Raw genomic sequence first — 26,587 nt, 5'->3', positions numbered from 1 at the left:
AGTCGTCCTACAGCAGGAAGGTTAGAAAAAACAATTAGTTAGTTGTGAATGAAAAATTGGCATTGAAACAGGTTTGCAGTTTGTGTTCATTTTCCATGTCTTTTATTAGCAGGATTTGAAATTTAGTTGGAGTAGTGCTACTCTAGGAGTAATAATAATAGTATAATATTACCTGTCAGTTAAATTAAAATTTAAATATGGAAAGATATAAAGACCAACAATTGCATTTAGTGTGCTCCAGTGCACTTTTGCTTCATCTATATGTCATACATGAGAAATATTTTTGGTTAAACCATCCAAAAAGTTATGTGATCTTCTCAATATACTCACAAAGAACTTAGTTATTTAGTACCAAAAGATACTGAATAGCATCTGTGAAATTTGTCTTGGATAGTATACTTTGTAGTCTTTATTATGGAAGTTATTAGAAACATAATGGCACAAAAAAACTGTGTATTTCACCAGTATTGGAGTAAATTTCAATCTGCAACTTTGAGCAAAGTATTTAATGAACCTTTACCACTTTTTCCTACATTTTCTATTCAGACAAGTGTGCCTGAGTGTGAAATTGTGAGTGTGTTTGCCACCTTTGTACCCTGCCTCCAACAAAGTTATTTTGAAATCCTCCCTTCTCAACAGTGTCTTTTCCGGCTTCCGTGTGCTTCCTTTGCCGAGTTATCGTCGTGCCGTCGCCTAGAGCGCATTCCACTTGTGGTAGAGAGCGTGGACACGGAACATTCCAGTGTAGGCGAGGTGGACTTTCCCGAGAAGCAGGTTGGTTAGTGTCAAAATAAAGGCGGATTTCGAATGACATCGTTGGGCTGCACCTGCACTGGACAGGGCATCTACAGGGACATGGACCGCGTGAAGGGGATGCTGGGATTGTGACAGACTAAGATTACTTTAAAAAAGGTAATGAATATTTTCATTGTATTCATCTTGATGACGCTAAAACTATCACTTCAATACACAAAATGACTCCATTGAGTCTAAAAAAAACAATTACTATAGTGTTATACATACAATTGGCACACACACACACAAAATCACACTATGTACTTGAATAGAAATGATTGTGTGTGTGTGAGACTTTGAGAAAAGAACAGATTTAAACTCATTGCATCAGAAGATTGATCAAAATCCAGGTTGAATTTCAGTAAAAATATACATTTAAACTAGTCACATTGCTTACTATGTTGGACCTGTTGATTCAATTCCTAATAGGTAAAGTTATTAAAATTATCTGGCATTATTTTTATTAAAACAGCTTATCCTATTTAGAGTGACCGTTGAGTTTGTATCCCAGCAAAGTGGAAATGCTGAACTGGTTTCCAGTCAGTTTTACGCCATGCAAAGAGGCAAATAACCATTCCCACTCACATTTACTGATTGGAAACTGCACCAGTCCTTGATGAGTCTATAACCAGTAAACCATCAAAGATATGACCTTTCTTTTTTTAAAAAGATTTATGTCTGTGCGTACTTTCAATATAATTTTTTTAATTACTACTTTTAGTTGGCTACTGACGGCTTTACCCTTGTGCACCCAACATATCTTTGTTGATAGTGTAAACAGTCAAAAAGAAAAAAAAATACTAATTATTAAATGTCAGAGATGCTTGTGGTTTCCAGTCAAGCAGAATCTAAAAATCATTATTGCAGTCACCATCAAAGTCCATAATTAGTCCACAAGTCACAAATAGAAATTATCTTTTCTGTAAACTTTACTATTGTAAATCTGTCTCTTTGCGGCCCCTATTTTTATTCTTAGCCCTATAGATTTTTTTTAAAATAGCATTTTTTGGCTTATACTGGAATAAAATTATTATTTTTTGCAATCTCAGGACTATGAGGCAGCCATGCTGACCACTCTCCATGTTCAAATCTCCTTTATAAATTGCCATAACTTATAACTGTATCCATATAAGTCGCAAACGCCGAGCCCTAAACATGGCAATAGATTTGTGCAACTAACGCTCCAATATGGCTGGTTTGATGTCAGGTGTTGGGGCCATGGGGAGGTGCTGGGAAGTTCTCCGGCGCAGCTGTCCTTGCTGCCTCTCCGAGGAGGAGCGGAGGTCCCTTGCAGTGGACAAGGAGATCGAGCGCCAACTTAAGAAGCAGAAGCGAATGGAGAGGCGAGAAGTTAAAATTCTTCTTTTAGGTGAGTCAAGTCAACTATTTTTGGGGTCATGGGCAATGTTCCCTCTAATTTTTCATTGGTCTGGGCAGAAAGACAACCTCCCTGAGCGCACTGAGTACCAGTGTGAACTACATCATTGCTCGCTATGGGCACACCAGTATCACACCTGCCATAAGCAGGTGCATGTCAATGTTCCCTCTAATTTTTCATGTAAAACATGATGTAAAACGTGAAAAACATAAGAGTGGCACGAGCTACTGCCACTGGCTGCCCCGTAAACGGCGCCATCATGGAGAAAGGGGTTTAAAAAAAGTTTGCATTTTATTTACTGCGTGCCATATGATTGCTGCTGCGCAGAGAAGACGAGAGTAGTGCGCAATTGCGCACATGTGCAGTTTAGAGGGAACATTGGTCATAGGGGGTGCTGAATCCTATCCCAACACACTGAATTGGTGACAACCCAATCGCAAGGAATGAAGAGACCATTCAGACTCACACTTATTGGCAATTTAGAGTATTCCGTTTTTTTTTGTGTGTGTGCAAAAATCCAACCAGGTATAGGGAAATGATTACTACTTTTTTAGCAAATGGCCTGATTTTAAATGTCATTAAACTTTTTCCTGTTTACCTGACCCAAAAAAATAGTTTTTTCACCATTATGTTCCCACATTGTACCCAATGTGAACTTTCTTTTTTGGTTTCCCCAGTCTGCCTGAGGGATTAAGTTACCATGAAACTAGTTTGGCGCCACTTTGGCATTTTGTGTAGCCTGGCCTGTTTGGTGGCCCAACTGGAGAGAGAAGTAAAGTATGCAAAGTGTCTACGCACGTGCAAAGTATGTCAAGAATGGCCCAGATTATAATCGTTTCGTTTAAAAAAAAAAAAAAATTTGTAAAGGAAGCCACCAGACTAGTAACAAAAACATTTAGGCGTTCTTTCTACCTCGATAGATTACTTTCGAGTGACAAAATGGGGCTGCAGATTCTGTTGTAAATGGCTACCACGGACAGAGAAAAAGACATTTAATTCATCTAAAGTGAGAAGTCTGGCAAAGAATGATCATGTTTCAGTGCCATTTAAACTGGGAGAGGCTGGCAGCGATCATTTACTATTGTGTTAACAGCAGTATCTTTGTTTGACCATAAATTTCTTTCTTTTTTTTTTTTTTTACCCATTTAGGTCGTATACAGTATATTGTGTTGATTATTTAACTCATGTTGATTAGATCAGTATACAAAGATTTATAATCTACACAAATTAGTAATTACTTTTTATTGCTGTTATAATCTGGTACAAAGTAGAACTGTCATCATACTACCTGTAAAATTTATATTAATTGTACAGCCAATGTTGGAAAGTTTCAATGGGCATGAGATGTGGGTGTATTACAATAATACAGTACTTATTATTATTATTTTTAATTCTTCAAGGTTTCCGGACTCAAACTCGTTCATCTACGTAATTAGGATTGCTCAAGGGTGTACTAACTATTCCTAATACAACTCTTTATACTTTGGTATTTTTGAGCCTGAATGCCCAATGAAGTAGTTTTTTAAGTTGAACATATTTTGGATCATTTTGCACCATAGTATATGTAATGTGTCTATTCTAAAAATGTAGTTTTTGTTAAATATCTGAAAGTTGAGAGTGGAAATCCAAACAAAAACTTGTTCCTCACTCTGAATGTTATAACTTGTACAATTGCAATCATTTTGTACTGGGGAAAATCAAGTGGATGTGTAATGTTATTATGATTGAAATTTTTGAAGAATAATGGAAGTGATGTCATGCAAGATGGTATGTGGTTGACACTTATCGCCGTTTCACATGACAAGGCGTTATGGAAGCATGGCACACCCATTTCGTACGACAAAATCACATTCCAATTTTTAAAGGAATGGTTTGGAGGAATTAGTCAAGGTTTCTGTTGAGTTTTATCCAGAAAATCCAAAGAGGAAACTGACCAAAATAGTTGTAGAGTCACAAAAATGATGTATTTTTCTTGTTTTGATTAAGCTAAAATGTTGTTGCGGATAATAGGAATAAATAGTAATTTTTTGGGGCTATCTAGATAGATACATACTATTTGTAGTTGTTTTTCTTTGTTGGTTTTGTGGGAACCACGTATCTCTTCATTGCACACAAAAAGATATGTTATTGTCTTGTATTACTAAATATATGAATGTTAATTGAAGCTCGAGTCTGGCAGTTTTAGCACACAAGTTCTGCAAAAATTCCATTTAGGGCCAGCCTACAATGTATACATTAGTTAAGATGAGTATCAATGATTGTTCAGGAACTGGCGAGAGTGGAAAAACCACATTCATCCGTCAAATGAGGATCATCCATGGCCGCGGCTTCTCAGCGGAGGAGAGGAAAGAATTTGCTAAATGCATCTTCCAGAACATTTTCACAGCTATCAAGGCCATGACAGGAGCCATGACCGTACTGAAAATTCCCTACTCCAACCCCGATAACGAGGTACGTTCCCCAGATACTCAGACTTTGGGTTTTCTGACTTTCCCTTGCCTTGTGAAGATAAGCGGAATGCTAACGAAATGAATGAAACGATAATATAAGCTTTCCCATTTCTAGTTTTTTGCCAGGAAGGTCCACACTGTCAATACGGTGCAGGTGACCAAGCTGGACCGAGACTACGTCGACGCCATTCGTCGCCTCTGGGCTGACTCGGGCATCCAAGTCTGCTATACTCGACGCTGCGAGTATCAGCTACTAGACTCCACAGAGTAGTGAGTCCAATGTTTTGTACTCATCATCGATGACACATACACAAGTATCACAGTTTTAGACAGCATTGTGATCGCCGTTTTGTTCGTCTAACACAAAACTTTTCGGCCCGGGGGGAACACATTGACTTTAAAAAATTGAAAGATGGGCCGGGTCAGCAAAAGATACGATACATGTAAAAAAGTGCATCCGTTAACAGTACATATGAAACATAAACAGAAAAAAGGACTAAAGTATTAACATACTCATCAGTAAAGTCAAAAGTATAAAGTACAAAGTAAAGTAAAAATTTTAGGGACACATCACTTCATGAAACAAAGAACATAAACAAGTCAGGGACTGAATAGCAGTTCTTTCCAAACTCATTTCATGGCTTTCATTCAGTGTCCAAATAGACGAAATAAAAATGAATGACTTTACGGAAAAATGACGGGCCTTTGGGGCTTTTCGGAGTGTTTCAGTTTGCTCTCTACGTAACTCTCTGTTTGCCAAGTAATACGTGTCTACGTGTTTGCTCACAATGTGGCCATAAAGCCATTGTTTGTACACTACGGCTCAGCCACTTTCTTATCTTTTTAATCACAGCTAATTCATTGCATAACTTTCCTCACTTATGTTTGTTGTGCACACAGTTGGGAAGCCAGATAACAGCTTTAATTGTTTTTTTCTTCTTCTATTTTCTACGTTTATGTTCTTCCAGCTACATGAACCAACTGGACCGCATCGCCGAGCCAGACTACATCCCCACAGAACAAGACGTACTGAGGGTCCGATTTCCCACCTCTGGCATTCACGATTATGCCTTCACCATTAATAAAATCACACTCAGGTTGGGCACAATAATAATTCTTCCCTAATTGACAATAAACCTGATTTAGTGGTGCCTTAAGATGAATTTGCTCTGGTGGGCATGTTCGAAACTCAAAACATTTAGATTTCTGAAATAGGCGTTTTACACTAAAATGAATAGAAATTGTCTTACCGAGTAAGTGTTGACCTTTTTTCTTCCCCCACCTCGTGCTTGGCGGCTGTTGGACAGAATTGTGGACGTCGGCGGGCAGAGGTCAGAGCGCCGGAAATGGATCCACTGCTTTGAAAACGTCACGTCCCTCATCTTTCTGGCCTCCCTCAGCGAGTATGACCAGGTTCTGGAGGAGAGAGACACGATTGTGAGTAGGCTTGGGTATTCTTTGACCTTTATCCAATACCAGTTAGTACTCAGTACTATTTACCGTGACCAGACATTTGGTCTACAGTCTTTTGGTCGCCGGTCAAATGTACTTAGATATTAAACAGTGCTTAGATATTAAACTCTCTCTTTTAGATATTAAACTCTCTCTCTCATGAATATAATTTTGAGATCTGGTTTCAACAGTAAACTCTCTTTCACCATTTGACCGGCGACCAAACCTCCGAGTACCTTATTTACTCAGTTCTGGTTCGCAGGGGGTGCTGGAGCATATCCCAGCCACCTATCAGAACTGGACTACTTGGAGCCAAACAATATAAATAGGAGAACAACCCAAGAAAAAAATAAATCGCGCTATAATTTTTAACATGTGTGATGGATGACATATGCTTTGTTGCAGGTGCCCCTTATTTCTTTTTACACATTGTTGAACGTCAAAGTGTCAGTTTGTTTATTTTCCAGAAGATGTCAGTCTAACACAAGAGCGTGTCCCCATCCTCAGACTTATCCCCTTTTTTAAATTATTATTTTTAAACATGCATTTTAATGCATTCTTGTGTGAAATGCAGGTATTTATTTAGTATGTACTGTATTGTGTGTTCTTATTCTTTGTCACTATTTGGAGAAGTGTTTCTTATTTCAACAAGATTTGGATTTCAGGACTCTTTCAAACTCACCTGTGAACATTATCTAAAAAAAATAAGCATGCACATAACTTTATGAATATTTATGACCACATCAGCTCAATACATGCCCCCTTCCTAATTTAATTTTGTATGTATGTGTTTTAGAACCGCATGGAAGAGAGCCTGGCTTTGTTCTACACCACCATTCATTCACCGTGGTTCCACAGCACTTCCATCATACTTTTCCTCAACAAAACCGATATCCTGGCCGACAAAATACAAACCTCTGACCTGAAGAAATACTTTCCCGGTTTTATGGGTAAGTTTGCATGGGATGACAAATCTATTGAACCAATTTTATTTAACCAATGTCCACAACTACCATTACAAAAATACAATTCAAAAAAATCATTATTCGGCTTTTACACACATTATATTCATTAGTCCTGGTAGCTTTTTTTCAAATAATGAAGGAAAGTTTGCTCTTAATGAATTTCTTCATCTGAATGTGAACTTTAACAGCCCTTCTCTTGAACATCACTTCTTTTCTAATTTCATTGAAAAGCCCCAATCTGGATGAATCTGGTTTAATGAATGGCACCACATTACAGGTTGTCATCATTTCCAATCCTTTTACCTCATTGTGTTAATCATACCTTGAGTCATCTACAAAATTACTTTCCCCCTACTTTGAAATTTCTTCTATTCCTCACCAAAGTGCAACACAATTTTCAAGCCTCTTTCATCCTTCTCGCAAATCTCCTCCTTGAAATTATTATTACACTTACAGCAGATAATTTGTATACAGTACACATGTACTCACATAAATATGTCTCTTCCGCCATGTGAAAAGGCTAGAGTACTTCCTTGACACTTTCAATCCTTCTTACAACCCCCCCTTGTCCTCTCGTAACCCATGACAACCACTGTTAGATTGAGTACCTTCCCCCCCAAATCCCAGAATGTGTTTTATGTGCAGGGTAAGGATGTGGCAGTGTGTACCAACAATGAACAATTGTTTTTATTCCTGTAAAGCAAATCTCGGGTTACATAGCAGATGATAATGCATTTTGGTTTTAGATGTTTTAACCAAAAGACAAATGCCAAAGATTTATTCCTTTTTTTACATATATCTATTTCTTAAATGTCATATCCTGTAACTGTTGCACTTTGGGTGTCATTTTGTGGTCACATGATACCAAAATGTGAACAGCACATTTAATTGGACTGTTTAAATCCAAAGTGTAATTAACCCATAAATGTGAAGGGGTCTTCATTTAGAATGGAAGCTTGTCAGCTCATGAAAGTAGAAAATTAATTAAAGAAATATGTGGGAAAATCATTGAAATTTAAAGGTTTACTCTAATCGAGTGTAACAATATGCATTCCAGATTCAACCTGGTCAAGAAAATTATAAAGATAATATATTAAATTGGGGTAATATATACGGAGGTGGCTTCCAACTCTCTATGTAAAGTTCTCCGGACAGTGTAATCCATGTGTCAAAGTGGCGGCCCGGGGGCCAAATCTGGCCCCCCGCATCATTTTGTGTGGCCCAGGAAAGTAAATCGTCAGTGCTAACTTTCTGTTTTAGGATCAAACTAAAATAGAGTATAGATATATATTACATTTTCTTAAATTTTATCCTTTTAAATCAATAATTGTAATTTTTTAATTCATTTTTTCAGTTTTTAGTCCAAATATCATTTTGTAAAATCTTAGCTAAAATAAACATTGTTTTAGATCTATATAATCCAGTTCTTTTAATCCATTTATAAAAAAAAAAAAAGCCTAAATATAATATCCAAAATGGTCCGGCCCACGTGAAATGAAGTTGACGTTAAAGCAGCCCGCGAACCAACCCTAGTCTGACACCCTTTGTGTAATCTATAAGACAAATGGGGGGTGCTGTTGACCTTTTGTTGCCTTTCAAAGGGTGAGGAATGGCAGAAAAGCAGATAAACACTCCCTTCCAGATGAGGATGAAGTTGTTTTGTATGAAATTGACTGTCCCGCAATTTCCAATTTCGCCAATTATTTTTGGACTCTCTCATGTCAGACTGCCCATTTATGTCTCATTTGCATCCTTCACATAGAGGAGCACCAGCTTGTGGTACAGCTTCCCCATTTGGATGCCAGCAGCCTTTTCCCCCCAATTTATTGCACACTACCAACTCCCAGGGTTCCACCAATTGAATTCAGCATGAATAAAATATAAGCACATCTTTCCCCTTATCAGGCCAATAACACTGAAGAACCATGTTACAAATTCCACAATTTCTAGGAATAAAAGGGGAATTGTGTTGATTCCATATCAGTTTATGATGGATGGATGCTATATTAAATGCTGCATTTCTTTATTTGCCCTCATCCATCTAGGAAGAAGACAAGACCCAGTAGATGCCAGAAAATATATCGAAAAGCTGTACCAGCAACAGACCAATAGCCCAGACAGCAGGATGGAGGGAAAGACCCTGTACACGCACCCCACGTGCGCCACAGACACGGAAAACATCCGCAAGGTGTTCTGTGACGTAAAGGACACGGTGCTGCTCCGGTCTCTGCAGGATTTCGGCATTGTTTGAACTTTAAAACAGCCGTAAAGGAATGGTTATGCTTATGATAAGACTCTCCAAAAGACAGGGACAATGAAGGCCAGACATATTTTTTTCTCAACATCTGCAGGAAACGGACATGGACAAACCAATCAAATAGTTTTGGACGGATTTTCTGTAGCAATAGGATTGCAAGTAATCCGAAACCTATCACGAGTGACCTTTTGGAAGAGCAGCGTATACCTCGGAATGTTAGCCAGCCAATAAAAGGACAATGAGAGGAAAGTAATTATTTGCTTTCTCATTTGTGAACCTTTACACCAATTACCAGATACTTCTCAAATATCTGCATCTTTTTCATATCAGAATATTTCACTTCAAGGTTTGAACCCTAGTTTTGTTTGAAATTCTGTAAGAAGACCTAAGAATTCAGAAAATAGCTGGAAAATACCACAAAAATGGTTTTCTACCAAGTTGATTGAGGTTAACAGCATGTATTTTACGTAAAACATCAAAATGAGGGTCTGTTGATTTGAATATAGCATGGTTCTTAACCACTTTTAAAAGGAAAATATGTCTCATTTGTCATGGTGCCATTTTTCTATCCATGTGTCTGGTTTTGGTGTATTGGCTCACATTTGGGTGTGTTTGGGTCAAATTCCTTCAGTGCTTAAATTGTATTTTCTTGCCTAAAATCCAACTAAACTCCTTTGACGCTTATTCAACGCGTTCCACAATGTTTTGAGTTAAAAAAAATATATATAGTATAAATATAGTACAAAACATTGTGGAACGCATTGAATAAGCCTCAATGGAGTCTAGTTGGATTTTATGCGTAAAACTGACTGCATAGAACACCCTAATTTGCGCAAATGAGATGACAACCATAGAATTTAGGTGTCATTTTTGGCATTCTGACAGCTATATCACATTTAATACCTCGACTCACTGTCAAAAAAACCTCAATGTCGAGGTGGCAAAATAAACTGGTTTCATCGTATCATCTTACCATGTAGAATAACACGGCGCCATGTTCATGTCACGCAGGGATCCATCCAGTTTTTTTTTTTTTTATCATTATGCTTATCCTCGCTGTCGTGATCTGGTGACTAAATGAATACTCAAGTAAAGTGCAAATGTCAAATCTCCTTCAGTAGAGCATCAAAGTGTACATGGTTACCTCCCACGGTGGCTGCGTACACCAAGGACTGGTCGCCAGCTACTCTCCCAGCATGATAACTGGCAACTTGGCTATTGAAGTCGTAATCTTTCAACTACTCACTGATTGATGAAGAAAAAATAGAGCCGGCCCAGCAACACAATGAAACGTAAAATGACGTCAACTCTGGCCAAAGACGATAAGACGGTTGGGGGTCTGCCCTAGACTGATAATGAGGTGCACAGTTGGAAAGAATCTCTACCGTCCTCCTCAACAAATAAATACCCATGCTGAGGCTACTCTGATAAATGCTATGGCTGGCGAACAAGCGCGCTTGACATGTCTGAAGAAGGTGAGCCGGTCCCCTGTTAAAAAGCCATTTTGTCATCCTGTTTAATGCTATGCCTGTCACTGATAAGAGCTTTCCAATCCCTCCAATGTTCTTTCACCACAGCCAGAGGCCATTTTGGATAAGGGCAAGACATCTTACAGTATGCTTGTCTTTTTTTAACTGTTTTTAACTGATAAAAATGACCTCATGGGATGTTTTTTTCCCCATTTTTCAAAATGGCAGGGTTGTTAAGAAGAGTCTTTTGCAGTGTGTCAAATTTCAACAGACGGTTTGTTTTCCTTTCGCTTTTAAAGTGTCGTTAATAAATGAGCTGTCAAACCATGTCATTAGGAATGGAACAGCGTAGTCCATCTAGCAGTCTAGCCGTCGTTTCAAATGAGGTACAAAACATTTACCTCAAAAAGGTTTTCGACACGAGTTTCTTTTGCTGTCGTGGAAAATAAGGTGAAATAGATTCATCTCTTGTATTAGTATTTCTCTGCTGGGATTTGAAGTCAAAGGCTTCCTTGAAAATGAAGTTTTGCCCTTTTACATAACTTATGTTTTTCCAGTTTTTTTTTTTTTGCTCATTTAAAATTGTGTACAATATATAACAGCTTTTGTACAGGATTTTGTTTTTTTTTCAAGTAATTTTTTTTGCAAAACCAATCTCGCTTGACCCATTTCAACTCTAATCCAGATCGTCTCGGTCACTTGTAGCAAACATCATGGTCAACAGTTAAGACTGTCGGCCTCGCAATGAGGGGGACCTTGGTTTAAATCCAGGTCAGTCCACCTGGGTGGAGTTTGCATGTTATCCGGTGGTTTTTTTCCGGGTACTCCGGTTTCCTTCCACATTCCCAAAAAAATGTATTGTAGGCTGATTGGACACTCTAAATTGCCCCTAGGTATGAGTGTGATTGTGAATTATTGTCTGTCTCCTTGTGCCCTGCGATTGGCTGGCCACCAATTCAGTGTCCCCCACCTCTGGCCCAAAGTCAGCTGGAATATGCCCCAGCACCCCCCGCACAACCCTAGTGAGGATAAGGGGGTTCAGAAAATGAGTTGAGATGAGTATTTAGAAGGCTGATATTATGAGAAGTGTAAAAAGCAGCCACAAAATGTCAAGGCCCTGAACAAAGAGATAAAGAGCAGGTAATTCATCTCAACTATACAGTGTGCCATTCTTCCCGCTGGCTTTACACCTGCAACTCTCACATGGTTTTTATACATTAATGAGTTTTTGAAAAATGGCTTCGGGGCCTTTGGTTTATTAACCTGGGAAAGAGATAGCCAGCAACCGACATAGAATCTTCACAATTAAAATGAAGATGAATTGCGGGCACCGGGGTCTCCCGTCGAGGCCGACTGGCCGTCTCTGGTTTCTTAAAAATTCCGGCTTTGCAGACAAGTCATTAAGCGTCGCCATGCTTCCTCTTTGCGAGAGCTCAGCACGCTGGCTAGCATATTTTAACAGACGGGAGGGAGGGAGAACATAAGCAACAATTTACACTGCTCTACGACATGCATAATTCAACTGATCGTACATTATGCAGCAGCCATTCCCACTACGGGGTCAGAAAAATAATTTGTTCTATCCTTTTTAAAAAGTTTGCCATATGTTTTGCTGCACAGCACAATAGGGAAGGGGTTAGTTATAGCTGTCTATGTGGGAATGCCGATTTTTTTTTCTAGAAGCTGTTTGTCGGTTTGCCATTACAACACACTAACGACAATCGCGTATTGACAGAGTTGCACACTGAGCTCCTACATCGACATAAAGAGGCAGTTGTATCGATTAGTCTATTTTTGGTGACAACCAAGTATTGATGGACCTTGCCGTGAGCGCTGGCATCTATGTAGTTAGCTCACTAGTTCACTGGCTATATTGATGGATATGTTTTTAGGGGTCATATTGAACTAAAAATAAATGGTTTCTTCATCGGGGCAATAGAATATTTAATTCAATGAACAGTACCATGTTGCAATGGGGCATTTTATCTTTTTATCTGCTGGAATATGTTAATTACGCTTTGCTAATTAAAAAAAACTTCAAAATTAATAATGACCACCTGCCCATACTCCATAAAAGTCACAACTGCCTAAGGACACAAAAACCACAAAATCAATCTGACAAAAACACTTACTAATTAACTTCAAAGCTATTGGCAACAATAAGTTCAGATTTAATTCATGAATTTATTCATCTCTGGGACAAAAAATAAAAACTAACATTTAAATTGGGTCACAAAAAACAATATTTAGGTAGTGTTTACGTTCCAATTTTAAGTCCAATTCTTTAATATTTTTTTCTGTTTTTAGTTGAAAAATCATTTTGTAAGATATACAAACATATTAAAAAAAGTAAAATAAACATTGCTATGGATCTATATAATAATTCGCAATTTTAATCCAGTTCTTTTAATCTATTTATAAAAATTAAATGTAAATATTATATCTAAAATGGCTCGCGAACCAACCCGAGTCTGACACCCTTGGTCTAATACATTCCCATTGAAGGCACGTCAATCTGATTTTATGGCGCCACTATACACCTTTAAAACATTGGCTGTACAGTTTTAAGGTGGCCAAAGATAAGTGTCCTAATAGGTATTTTCACTGTACATTATTTGGTATTTATTTCAATAAGGCAGTGGCAAATATATATATTGCACTTGACTTCATTGCTTGGACTGTACACCCAATTTTCTTTGACATTTGAGTGTGAGTGAAAGGCAATGCTGTTGAGAAGTGAAAGTTCTCCACGCTCTCCTGAGTGGCGCACAGGCATATGATGAAAAGTAATTACAGCATTCAGCCGAGCATGTAGGAAAAGGCAGATAGCGCTACTTCTCTGACACAATTATCCTCAAGCAACGGCTTTGCCAGGCTGTCGTTGACAATTACAACGTGGCGACAAATGTCACTTCGTCGCCAAGTGAGCTTTTCTAATGTAAATAAGCACTTGTGGCACGGTAGGATGGCGCTACCATTTTGGACCCAATGACGTTCATGCCAGGAGTAATATGTTTTGCGTTTTAAATCACTAGCTAATCTTCATGCATCCTTCAATATCTGCAATTATCCTTTTCATTTAGGTACTTGCAGACAGGCCTGCACTTTATGCCATCGTTTCATTAGGGGTAATTAGCTCAATTACGCTTTTGTCAATTTGCTTTTAGCTGATGAAGCTGAAAATTGCTTTTCACCATCAAAAGCTCTTTAACTCTTGAGAGCCAAGATAGAAATTATTCAGCCAATAACAGGGGATGAGTTAGTCGTCCAAAAATTGGAAATGCTTACACCGGTTTCTTGGTGTGATGTGGTCAGTCTTTGTCAGTCTGAAAAATACTTGGATTCATTTTTCTTGGCTCACAGAATATCTTGTTCTGCAGCCCAATTTTTTTTTTTATGTTGTGGAGACCATTTCCCATCCAAATATACCAATATTAGCTCTGTGGTATTACCGTATTTTCAGGACTATAAGGCGCACTTAAAAGTCTTAAATTTTCTCCAAAATAGACAGAGCACCTTAAAATCCAGTCCGCCTTATATATGGGAAAAAATAAAATGTGTCATTCATTGACGGTGCGCCTTATATTGCATTGCGCCTTATAGTTGTGAAAATACGGTATCCATATCTATTGTATCAATATTTTTTCATGGAAAATAAAAGCTTTTGGGGGTTTAAAAGCCGAAAAAATTCTGCACTCGTCTTTTATTTACATTGGAACAGCTGTTTTAAGGAGGGTTATTATTTGAGCTGGGAAAGGATGGTTGCACATAATCTAAATATTATTTTTTTGTTTCTACAGGGTGTATGAACCATGTAACTCAATAAAAAAAATGGCATCAGGTGTATATTTGCTATTTAGGCCTGTCATGAGATTGTTTTAGGCAGTCAAAGGGTTTTAAGAGTATTCCTCACAGAATAGTTACTCCTTTTTCTTGCAGTTACTGAAGTGTTCAAGTTTTTTCCGATCCATCCATTTTGGGAACAAGGTTATTTTGACATCTTGCTTTCCATTCCCTAGTGGTTCTCTACAAACAACGTTACTCTGCTCCAGCCAAAATCAAACCATCACATTTCATCTCAAGCTTTTGAGAAGAACAAGAAAAGAGTATAGTAGCAAAATACTTTTTTTTTCCCCATCCAGTGTGTGACTGCACATTCAGTCTCAGAAAATCCAACATGAACGTTTCCTTCCAGAGGAACATAATGACAACGATACATACCCCACCCAGATGGCTCCCATACTCGGGCTTATGTTTTTTCCGACACAAAACATTTCACCATCTACCAGCCGCAGAGAACCATGTGCTTAATCGCTTTGCTTATTACACTGTGCTGAGCCTGAACGGTAATGACTGTAATGACCATTCATGCTTCTTTCAAAACATGTAGCGATGAGTGCGGACGCCAGAGGTAACGTTGGAAACAAGTCGGGAAAGCACATTGTTTTGTTGTTAGTGTTGTTTGTACCATTAGGAGATGTAAGAAATCTGCTTCTCAATGCATGTGCAAGATAGCCAAAATGTATGTAATTTTAAAGGAGTAAAAGGGAGCTTATAGTAGCTGTGAAAAAGGGCTTTATTGGCTTCAACAAAAGTCTTTGTCAAATTGCTCCCCTTATTGATGATTGCAATTGCCCTTATTAAGCGAGAAAATGCTGTATAAATGCAACGTGGTACATATTTAGTCACATAGGGCCCAAGTAAAAGTCTAAAATTTTCTTCAAAGTGGATGGCTTTCTCACATGCTATATTTATTTAGTGAAAAGGTGGACAAAAACGACTAAAAACTATAAAATACGGGAAAAACATAAGTTGAAAAGGCAAAAATTGACAAAACAATCAAAATTTCAAATGGATTCAAACACTGTTCCGCTCTGCTGACCTCAATTGGACTACTTATTTATTGATTATTTACTGATTATTTATCTCTACTCGGTATATATTGATTTTACTATGTGTCTGCTTGTTTGTTGTTGCGTCCATACACTCATTCATTCTCATTTATTGATTATTTATTGTTTATATATTGTTATTTGTACACTATCTGATGAAAGCTTTACATCTCATTGTACTTGTATAATGACAACAAAAGCATTCAATTCAATGCAAATTGCTTTAGTGAGGAGATACTTGTACCCCTCCATAACATTGACAATTACCTTAATTTCACTAAAGAAAGATACATTTCAAATACACAGATATCCATTTCTAATTATTCTTTACGACAGGACTCGATCGGGAAAGATTATTATCGTTTAGATGGAAGGATTAGGGTAATAAAATCAGAATGTCCTCATAAGATAATGTGTACTTATCCATGTCGTTTTTTTTTATGTGTGTGTCTTTCTTTTAGCTTCTCACCTCTCTTGCCACCATCGCCTCACTTAAAATGAAGTTTCACCCACCACATGTTCTTTGTTCTTTTTCCTTTTGTCTGACAGAAGAGAAGATAGGAAGGCGTGACGGATTAATGGCATGGTGGACACGTGCAAAATCACCAGTGTGAGCAGCGGTACTGCATGTTAAATGATGAGTCATTATTGCGATTTTATAATCGGGCTCTAATTGGGCCTCGGTGGAAAAGGGCCACAATTTTCAAGGCAATTATTTCGCTTTTCGGTGTGCCGCTATTATGTTTGACATCTTTTCTTCCCCATTTTGATCTTTAATACTTCTCAATTTTCTTTCATTTTTTTAATTTTAAAAAGCAAAGAGCAATCGAATAGGTCATATTATAAGATGATATTTCTAAATGGAACTTAAAGAACAACTTATATACATGGAACATAAAGTTTTTTTTCTCAACTTGTACTGCAACAGAATGTGCAATTCATAACTTTTCTTTTTTTTTTTGCAAATTACTTTCATAAATTATTGATTCACTTGAAAATGTGATTAGCTAATCAGTGGTTTTGCACTTGGGGGCACATGGAGCTGGACACTCAGGGTATAATTACAAATAGATGAATACCAGATGTAATTGCAACTTTTAAACAAAATGTCGACACGGATGTGTGCGGGGGTGACGGAATTACCAGGTCGTAAACCCGCGTGCATTGGTGTGAGAGGCATAATGTGAGGAGATTATGGATGTATAATGGCAATGAGGTGGATAAGTGTGACCTCTTCTATTTATAAGAGTCAACTCTCACACTAAGGTCAAGGCTGCAAACTCATTTATGAAAAAAAACTGAAAATGGTTCAAGCTAAGGCTAAATAAAAACAGAAATTACAGCATAAGCTTTTGCAGTGACGATAACAGCTTAAAAGGGAGCTAAAAATCCATTTTTTTTTAAATATAAATGACAAAACATTGTGTTATGCTTAATGTGTCTACAAATAGTTGGTTGGGATAGGTTCCAGCTCCCCCCGCGACCCTTGTGAGTATAAGTTAGTGTCAGACTCGGGTTCAACTCGATTTCATGTGGGCCAGACCATTCTAGATATAATATTTTGATTTTTTTTTAATAAATGGAATAAAAGAACTGGATTAAAAACCCTGAATATTCAGTTTTTTATAGATCTAAAACAATGTTTATTTTAGTTTTTTTAAATGTATTTTTAGATTTAACAAAATGATATTTGAAATAAAAACAGAAAAAAATGATTAAAAAATTATAATTATTAATTTAAAAGTGGAAAAATCAGGAAATGTAATATACATCTATACTCTTCATTTTAATTTGACCCTTAAACAGAAAGTCGATACTCATGATTTACTTTTCCGGGCCACACAAAATGATGCGGTGGGCCAGATTTAGCCCCCGGGCCGCCACTTTGACACAGGGTATACGTGGTGTTTGAAAATGAATGAATGAATAAATGGAAAAGTCTTACTTTTACAAAAACAATGGTGACTTTAAGTATACTTTTGCTAGAGGGACCACAGGGACACACTAAGATGATTGATAGATTTTCAGCAGATCTTTTAAACCATTAGGGAGCACTTACCTGTAGCAAACTACCATACTAATAGCATTGTATAAAGCCCCTGGCTTGTATATTTGTGCATTGCTGACATTCAATTAGCTTGTATAATAACTTTATTGCATATACAAATACTGGCAGAAGTGGTCTGTGCCCCAGCTGAACACAATTTACATAAACCATGTTAGGGTTTTTTACCTGGAAACCAGGGGACATATTTGACTGCTTATTTCAAATTCAAGATAACGACAAACAAATATCTTCTCCGTATACATTTAAGTGGCCAAAGATAGCAAATGAATAAGTTAATTGAGGATAGAGGTTAGGCTAGGTTATACTGAGGTGATGAATAATGACGCAAAGGGACCTGGGCTGTTTACAAATGTTGAATAACGAGCTCCGGGGTCAACTTAATGAGGTCAAAGGTCAGACAAGGACTGGCTATCATTTGACGCATTCGTCTATTTAACTCATATTTTGCAGGGTAGGTGATAGATTGAGAAGGAGGGATGGGAACTATAGTGGTGGTAATTCTACTATAAATGCTTTGAATTTGGCTGCTGAGGCAGAAGTCTGCAATCATGGCGCTCTTGTAGAATAGTGTAATATTCTGGAATAAAAATTAGATTAGAAACCTAACCAATGCCTCTAATAAGCAGGTCAAGATGGGTTAGAAAATATTTTGCCTTGGCAGTGGAGCTTGGAATGGATAGATGTCATTTCATTTGAGTATTTATTTATTTTTGTTACGATTGAGGTCATCTTGACCACATTTAACTGTGCTGAGTTTTTCCCTTGCTCTTTCAAAAGCTGATGTGGAGCTCCATAGAAAAAGGTGACATGGTGATGCCTCACTGAACTGTCGTGATATCCTTTCTGAAGCAAAACTGGGAAGCTCCTGCCTGAGGCACTGTGAAAATTCACACAGGTACACAGAGGCTGGGGAGAAGAGCTTGGAGGTGATTCAACCAATAAAATAATAAAATAAATTCAATATGAGTCCCTACTTCCACTGGGGAGGATCATCAGGTATTCTGCTGTGTGTACTCTCCAAACATCACAATCACAACCATCATCTCTGCGGGCCAATTAAGGTTGATTCGCTACTTCAGGAAACACAACACCTGCCATCTTATGATCTGGATGAGAAGCATTGGTGGGTGGTCTGTTTTAAGGTTTTACAAAATTCTATAAACTGCTTTTATGTATCTTTTTTTACAATATATATTTTTTAGAAGCAGTTCATAATAAAGGGAAAGCTGTGGCACTATAAATCTATGGAGAGATCTGTAACCTCATTTTACCAAGATTTTTTAAAATCAATTAAACAAAATAAAGTTAATACATGCCAAAATATGGTAAAGGACATGTTAATTTGAGGACTGTATTTTTACAACTATAAGGCGCACTGCATTATAAGGCGCACCCTCAACGAATGACATTTTTTTTCATATATAAAGCACACTGGATTATAAGGCGCCCTGTCTATTTTGGAAAAAAAATCATACTTTTAAGTGCGCATTATAGTCGTGAAAATACGGTAATACTTTTTTTAAGCATTGAAACTCAACATTTCCACTCTATTTTTTGCGTAATAACAAAAATAGCAAATGACAGTATTCGATGTATTCATCAGGACAATATGACTTCTTATTTATTCCGCATTTGTCAAGATAGAAGCCCAAAAATCGTTTTTACATAGCAGGAGAAGTCAACAGATGGCTCGAACTGACAGGGTAGCACATGTTGATGGACATAATGTGCTTTGGTTGCTTCCCCTTCATTATCTTTCGTGTGATTAGACAATCAACTCGGAGCTTATCACGAGAGTCATAACAATGCAAATCCTGCCTTTTTTAATTGATGAGGACACCTGAAGCACTACACACAGATCCCAATAGAGTTCTGGACATTATAGTGTGTCTATGAGGTGGCTGTTCTCATAAAATGACTTTGAGCATCTTTTCTTGTAATGCATCCTCTACTCCAAAGGTGTCAAACTTGGGTTGATTCCCGGGCCTCATTAACTCAATTCCACTTCATGTGGGCTGCATTTTATTTATTTACAAAGCTGTTTATTTCAGGCCCAAAAATCTTACTTGCTTGACTAAAGCCATCCATGTTGATGTACTCTAAGTCTAAATGGATTAGCCATCACTTTTTTTGTTTCCATTTTAGGGCACTTCGAGTAAATTTTGGATAATTTCCTATTGCGGTCGGTACGCTACCTCAATAAAAACCCAAATAGCTTCCATATATGTGGGAAAAAAAGTGAAAGAGGGTCTTTTAGAAGTCACTTCCATCCTCTCAAGCTAAACATTTTTCATTTGCCTCAATCTACCAGTCTCCAGCACCCCTTCCTATCTCTCTGGTTCTTATCAGACAGCTAGTGAAGCATAAAAAAGATGTCTGCAGTGAAGACAACAGTGGTGGGTGAAGAGCAAAAGCTGTGAAATGTGGGAAGACCAGTGAAGTGACACCAGTGGGGCTGAGTTTGGAGTCATAAAAAATAGATTTGGACTCTAATTCTAATATTATAAACGCTAAAAAGCCCATTTTTCCCTCCAGCGAGTAATGCTGCTCAAACTAAGCTTGCAATCATGATAACAATGTCATAATAAAAGCTTTAATGGAGGCATTAGATCGTTGTTCAACATCAAAATGGATTCCTTGTGTTTTCTTCACAAATATAACACTAAAATGAAAATAACTATGAACTAGAGCATTTTTTTTTACCTGGTCATTACCAATCCAATAAAAACAATCACAGATTGCCTTGAGAGGAAAAAAAGGCTCCACTAAAAATGTTAAAACAACTAGGATATAATGATTTGTTTGAAATGAGTAAAAAATAAATATGAACTCTCCCAACTTTCAAAAAAGAACAATATAAAATCAAATAACAGGAGTCCATATTGTGTTCCACAACTTTCATTATTTTGGGGCACAGTGTTTTGGCCTATGGTTGTTATTTGATCAAATCAGACTCAGCGCTTGCAAATATTCATTTTGAGCCATAAGCTTAGCCGTAAATGTTAGATATTGTTACCGTGGCAACAGCCCCCAACGAGCAAATGAGTACCATGGAGAGAGTCTAAATATGAATTTAACCCTTTCAGAGACACTTGAGTGGACAGAGTTTCTAAAGTTGACACTTAAGAATGTTAAGCCTTTACTCAAAATGCATAGTTATTTAAAAAAAAATGTAATCAACCCATTTATTACAGCAACCGAAAAAAAATAGTTTTACTGTCATTGCACATTATTGTTTTTATTTTACATAACTAATACAAAACAAAACAAATACTTAATTTATAAAAACTTCAATACCTTTTAGTCACATCCCTAAGTAATACTTTAATGTAAACTACATTTTAAGGTGCATGCAATTTATTTAAACTGAGACGACACCTTTTTTGTCTCTAAATCAAAAATGTGGAAGTTTTAACAATGTGTTCATAAATTAGCCCCTCCCTCAAATTCATGTAAGTGAAGCACCCTCACACTTCTTGTGCCTTTTGTGAAAATGTATTCTTTAACTCCTGCATAATTCCATTTACAAAATACCTTTGAATAATTCCCCTCCCTTTCAAACAAATGCTCACGTCCTAAAATGAAATTGATTCAAAATGGTTGGCAAAAGCAAACACAGCTATCTGATTAACCAAATGAGATATTTAAAGAGAGTGACAAAAGTACTTGTCGTCCTTGATTACTCCTTGAATGTAATAAATTGTTTTTCTCAGCCACATAAAATGGATTGTTAGAGGTGGGGCGAGGGGGTCAGACACATTCTGATTGCAGAATTGACGTGAGGGGGTGCTCGTATTTTCATTAGGTCCTCACTGGGTTCAGCCATCACTGAGGAAAGCAAAAACTTGATCCTCAGATGCAGCTACAAGGACAAGATGGATTACTGTATTTTGTGAGGTCACGACATAGCTGTCCAAACAAGTTGTTTCATCAAAAGAACTTCATAACTTCCACCGAGATGCAAGTAAGACTGTGGAGGGAGTGTCAATGTCTGAAGTCATCCAATTATCAAACAGAGTGGAAAGTTGCTAGTATTGATATTCAAAAAGAATCGAGTAATTAAAAAAATGAACTCAGTGAAGTAAATAGCACTTAAACTGTCAGATGAGGAAAAATTGAGTCTTTGTGATGCGGATTATAGTGCGGAAAATACGGTAATCTTAACAAGTTACTTTAAGAGAATTCGAGAACTGCTACTTCAAATCTGTGGTGAGCAGGAATAATAAAGTTGTATTTTTACAGTGCAATTTTATCAATTATGCCACATCCAGAATTTGTTTTCATTATTGGGAAAACCCTGGAACTATTTTCGTCCCATAAAAGATAAAATAAGACAGTTCAAGTATAAAACTGTTTTTTTTCTTTTAAAGTGCCCACAAACTCATTAGTAACATACTATCTAACTTACAACACTGAAACTACAAAAAATAATCAACAGCTTTACCACTCCTGTAATTAATATAACTTCATGAATGATTATTTAATTTTAACCAATCAAAAACAGATGCCAGTCATATCAGTTCAAATGACTAATGAGTTAAAAAGCATAAAAACAGCTACATTTCTGCACAACATAATTACCAAACAATTCAATTTCAAACGTTTCAAAAGCATGTAAAAGTGCAGATGAAATGAGAAGGCCATTTCATGCCTACTTGAAAAGTCGATTATCTGGAATTTTAGATGTAATTGCATCACATTTAAGAGTGTGAGAAGTCCAGACCAGAAGTCGCTTGATTTCTCATTTCTTGCCACGGAATACCAATTTGATAAGAGTGGAGGCATTTGGGGCGGATTTTAAATGACGGGATAAGCGTTTTCCAAGCGCGTACCGCACTGCTTTCTCGCAGGAATCGATGACCGGGGGACTAGCACTTTTTCTAAGACCTTGATCGCTTTCACACTGGCTTTGATTAATGTCTTGATTGAGATTTAAAAAAAAAACAAGACAAAACAAAACAAGAGATAGTTCAGCATGAAATGAAAGAGGGATTTTGAAGTGTAGTTATCAGAAACTTGTTTATACTGAGGTCGAAATCTGAGTGACAGGGAGAGGACTGCCTCGTTACTTTGAATCCGTGGATCAATAAGAAGCCGACTGCCTTGAGCTCGGCCGTAGTTAAACTAATTGGCTTGTGCAAGCAGAACGGAGAGACAAAGAAACATTTTGCACCACTGCAAAATCTCACGGAATTTTGGGCGTAACACAGACTACACCCTAGACTGGTCGCCAGTCAATCATAGGGCACATAGAGACACAGATGACCATCCACGTGCATGATCATACCAATACTAAGTGGCCAATCAAAAAAACACAAATCATTACTTAGTTTTTATGATACTCATGATACTCATGATACTCATGATACTCATGATACTCATGATACTCATGATACTCATGATACTCATGATACTCATGATACTCATGATACTCATGATACTCATGATACTCATGATACTCATGATACTCATGATACTCATGATACTCATGATACTCATGATACTCATGATACTCATGATACTCATGATACTCATGATACTCATGATACTCATGATACTCATGATACTCATGATACTCATGATACTCATGATACTCATGATACTCATGATACTCATGATACTCATGATACTCATGATACTCATGATACTCATGATACTCATGATACTCATGATACTCATGATACTCATGATACTCATGATACTCATAATACTAATGATACTAAAGATACTAATGATACTAATGATACTAATGACACTAATGACACTAAAGATACTAAAGATACTAATGATACCAATGATGATAATGATGATAATGATGATAATAATGATAATAATGATAATAATGATAATCATGATAATAATGATAATAAATAATAATCGGACATAGGCTTTGTCATCATCATTGACTGGACAAAAGCCTAATTGTCATCATATCCAGAAACTGTGCATGTCAAAATTGGTAAATTAACCCTAGAATTGAAAAACTACTGGTTGGAAGAGCTGAGACAGAGTCACTACGAAATATATTTTTTATGTACTATGAGTGGCGCATCGGCCCCACAGTTCTCGGGTCGAGGGTTCAATCCCAGGTTGGTCCTCGCTGAGTTGAGTTTGCATGTCTAACGTAGGTTTTCTTCAGGTACTCCAGTTTCCTCCCAAATCCCAAAACATGCAGGATAGGCTGGTTGAACACTAAATTTGAATGGTTATCCTTTGTGTCCTGCGATTGGCTGATCATCAATGCAACGTACCGTCGCCTGGTGTATTTTTATCTTGAGTTTGTAAGGGTTTTTTTGTTATTTGTTTTGCCTATTCAATGCTTCACTATATTTTGAAGCTAAAACGTTTCTAATCATAATTTTCCTGACTTAATGATTGTGTGTACGGCTTTTCTTTATTCACCATTTCTGTTGTCCATCTTTGTTGTGGTAATCATGCCACTCAGTTCCAGACCAACACTATCATGATGAGTGACCCGCTTTATCAGGTGTCGCTCTCATCACACAACAAAGGTTCTTTGTGTACATGATAAAAGATATCGCTTGTTTGAACATTAATGTCAGCACAAAAATACACATTTCACTGAGTTGAATTAAGTGCATAACTAGATGATCACAACTATAGGAAAACATTGGTAGTAAAATTTGACAAAGTAGCAAAATCTGATATATTTCCAAGATTTTAGTGGATTTTTTCTAAGTGTGAAAAGTCTTCACTTTCCAGCAAATCAGACATTGCAAAAAAATGTATTTTTTTCACCGTGGCAGGTCAATATTTACAATTCATACTAAACTGGCACCCCAGTTTGGTCAACACAAACAACATGTTCAACACCTGACAGCAAGTAATAAAAAGTCACAGTGCATCGTGCTTCTAATAAAATGTCAGGCTTGTTTTCTAGAATGCCAACAGGTTCATTTATCCTTTTGTGAACTACACTATGTGTGTCTTTTAACTTTTGGCATTTGACCAGTCTTCTTAATATTCCTCATGTTATTTCAGACATTTTTTTTTTTTATTATTCCCAAGACTTCCAGTCTAATTTTGCTTTTCGGTTCAGGTGAAAAATCATTTTAATTCAAAAACTGCAGGTGCATGATTGGACGAATATGAGTTAAGAGGGATAAGAAATGATGAGTTTTTTTGTTGCATGTTGAAATTTACATTTACTTCTTTAGAGGTAGAATTATGTCAAAACTAAAAAGTGAAAAATTGTGTTCCATATCCAAATAATAAACCCCAAAAAATGTGATCTATATTTTATAGTTTCGGGTAGTTTCGGGATATCGAAAATGACGCCACTTGTTTGACGGACTGCATTAGACAAACAGCTGCGCTTTTCAACGCTAACTCTTTGATTTCCGTGCCGCTGATAACGTATTGAATGGACGCTGGTTCCCAAGCTCCTCTAATTAAGATCCTGTTGCCGGGGCACTGATGATAATTCACAGGTGTCCGCTCCTCCTGCCAGTTACCGTGGCAACCAGGAGGTATGCCGTTTAATCCATAACACGCTCACATTTCTCCCCCTTTTATCTGAGTTGATTAATCTGGGCAAATATCGACCGCTGCGACCACCCGAACCAAAGTCCACACTGACTATAAATTAAAAAAAAACTTAAAAAGTCAACTTTTGATGTAAAGGACGTTAATGTCCAGAGCTTCCCTGAAGTTAGTTATATATTTGCCTAATAATTTAAGATGTCAACTCATCCAGTGCACCGTCCAAATATAGTAACAAGAAATGTTAGGTAAGGGTATTATAGGAATTATTATATTAATCCAATTGCATAAGCAAAACAACAGCTGTAACCATCGCATATTAGGTATCTACTTTTAAGAATTAAGGTGGGAACTCAAAAACAACTCCATTAGAAATTAAACAACTTAAGCGTCCTTCTAGGTCTGCATTTTGGGGTAAAGGTCAGGTCTTATCTTCCAGTAAACGGTGACATGTTACGATCCCGAGCTCGCCCCAAACAAATTGAAGAAACTCTCATACAAAAATTATTAAATTCACACAGAATTAACCCAACATTGGGGACCAGATTGTCCAGGTGTGAATACGCATATATGCTTTGAAATATTTGAGTGAAATGGTTTCCGATTTCCTCAATAAATGAAATAACTGGAGTCTGTGGCGAGGCCTTCCAGGAAACCACGTAAAACTGACTTTCCATGACAGGCCAGATAACAGTTCAAACATACAGTTTGCATGAAGGAAATCAAAAGCAAAATGATTAGATATTAAGGTACTATTTGAGTCCAAAACAAGACCAGTACCTCTTTTTTTGTGCTACAACTGATAAAACAACAACAACAAAATCGTGTCCATGTTTCAAAAAGTGTTTTGACATGTTGGCTTATTGAACAGAGCATCGCGTCAGAATGTTTTGGCTCTCCTTGCGAGATCTGAATAATGCGACAAAAACAAGCGCCCTGGCAGGCTAATATGATGAGAGGCCCGGGAGGCGAAAACAGGCCGCATGACGTTGATGAACTGGCTTTCATTTGCCAGGGGGTAGAGTCGCTACTTTTGGCGCCGTTGCAGAAATGGGCCAAGTGAAAAGCTTGATAAACAATCAAATATTGATTTCATAACCCAAATGCCCCGTGGATTCATCTCCATCACGGCGGTGGGTTTGTTAGAGGAGCCCAGCTTGAGTAATGGTATCAATTAGTGTCGTTAGTTTTATGTTCAATCAATCACCCTCGCGTGACTTTCAAGCCACCCTCGGGGTTTCCCTGCCTGGCTTTGACTTAAAGTTCAAATGTGTTGCCATGGCGACCAGGAGTTACATCCACGTCGTCCTCAAAAATGGCACATTGAAATACGACAATTTGCGTAAAATTTCCAAGAA

At 37.3% G+C, this 26,587-nt stretch overlaps 1 protein-coding gene and 1 long non-coding RNA gene across 5 annotated transcripts in view; one reads left to right on the top strand and one right to left on the bottom strand.

The window, feature by feature from the left end:
* The window catches only part of LOC144196901 (uncharacterized), a 28,809-nt gene that overhangs the window by 1,498 nt on the left and 724 nt on the right, over positions 1-26,587 (bottom strand). For 3 of the 4 annotated variants that reach the window (XR_013326409.1, XR_013326412.1, XR_013326410.1), the window contains exons 2-3: positions 16,128-16,200; positions 5,874-6,039 (exon numbers count right to left, since the gene is read on the bottom strand). This is a non-coding gene — a long non-coding RNA (uncharacterized LOC144196901). Of the gene's footprint in view, positions 1-72; positions 2,113-5,873; positions 6,040-16,127; positions 16,201-26,587 lie in introns of those variants that run through there. The other variant, XR_013326411.1, reaches the window with a different exon arrangement.
* On the top strand, positions 703-9,546 carry LOC144196899 (guanine nucleotide-binding protein subunit alpha-14-like). The gene is made up of 8 exons (XM_077717407.1): positions 703-912; positions 2,003-2,164; positions 4,440-4,624; positions 4,739-4,893; positions 5,592-5,720; positions 5,931-6,060; positions 6,872-7,025; positions 9,086-9,546. The coding sequence occupies exons 2-8, from the start codon at positions 2,014-2,016 to the stop codon at positions 9,289-9,291; spliced, it is 1,110 nt and encodes a 369-aa protein (XP_077573533.1). The 5' UTR covers positions 703-912; positions 2,003-2,013; the 3' UTR covers positions 9,292-9,546.

The sequence above is a fragment of the Stigmatopora nigra genome, chromosome 5, assembly GCF_051989575.1.
Source record: "Stigmatopora nigra isolate UIUO_SnigA chromosome 5, RoL_Snig_1.1, whole genome shotgun sequence".
NCBI lineage: Eukaryota > Metazoa > Chordata > Actinopteri > Syngnathiformes > Syngnathidae > Stigmatopora > Stigmatopora nigra.
This window is presented reverse-complemented; position numbering and strand designations above follow the sequence as displayed.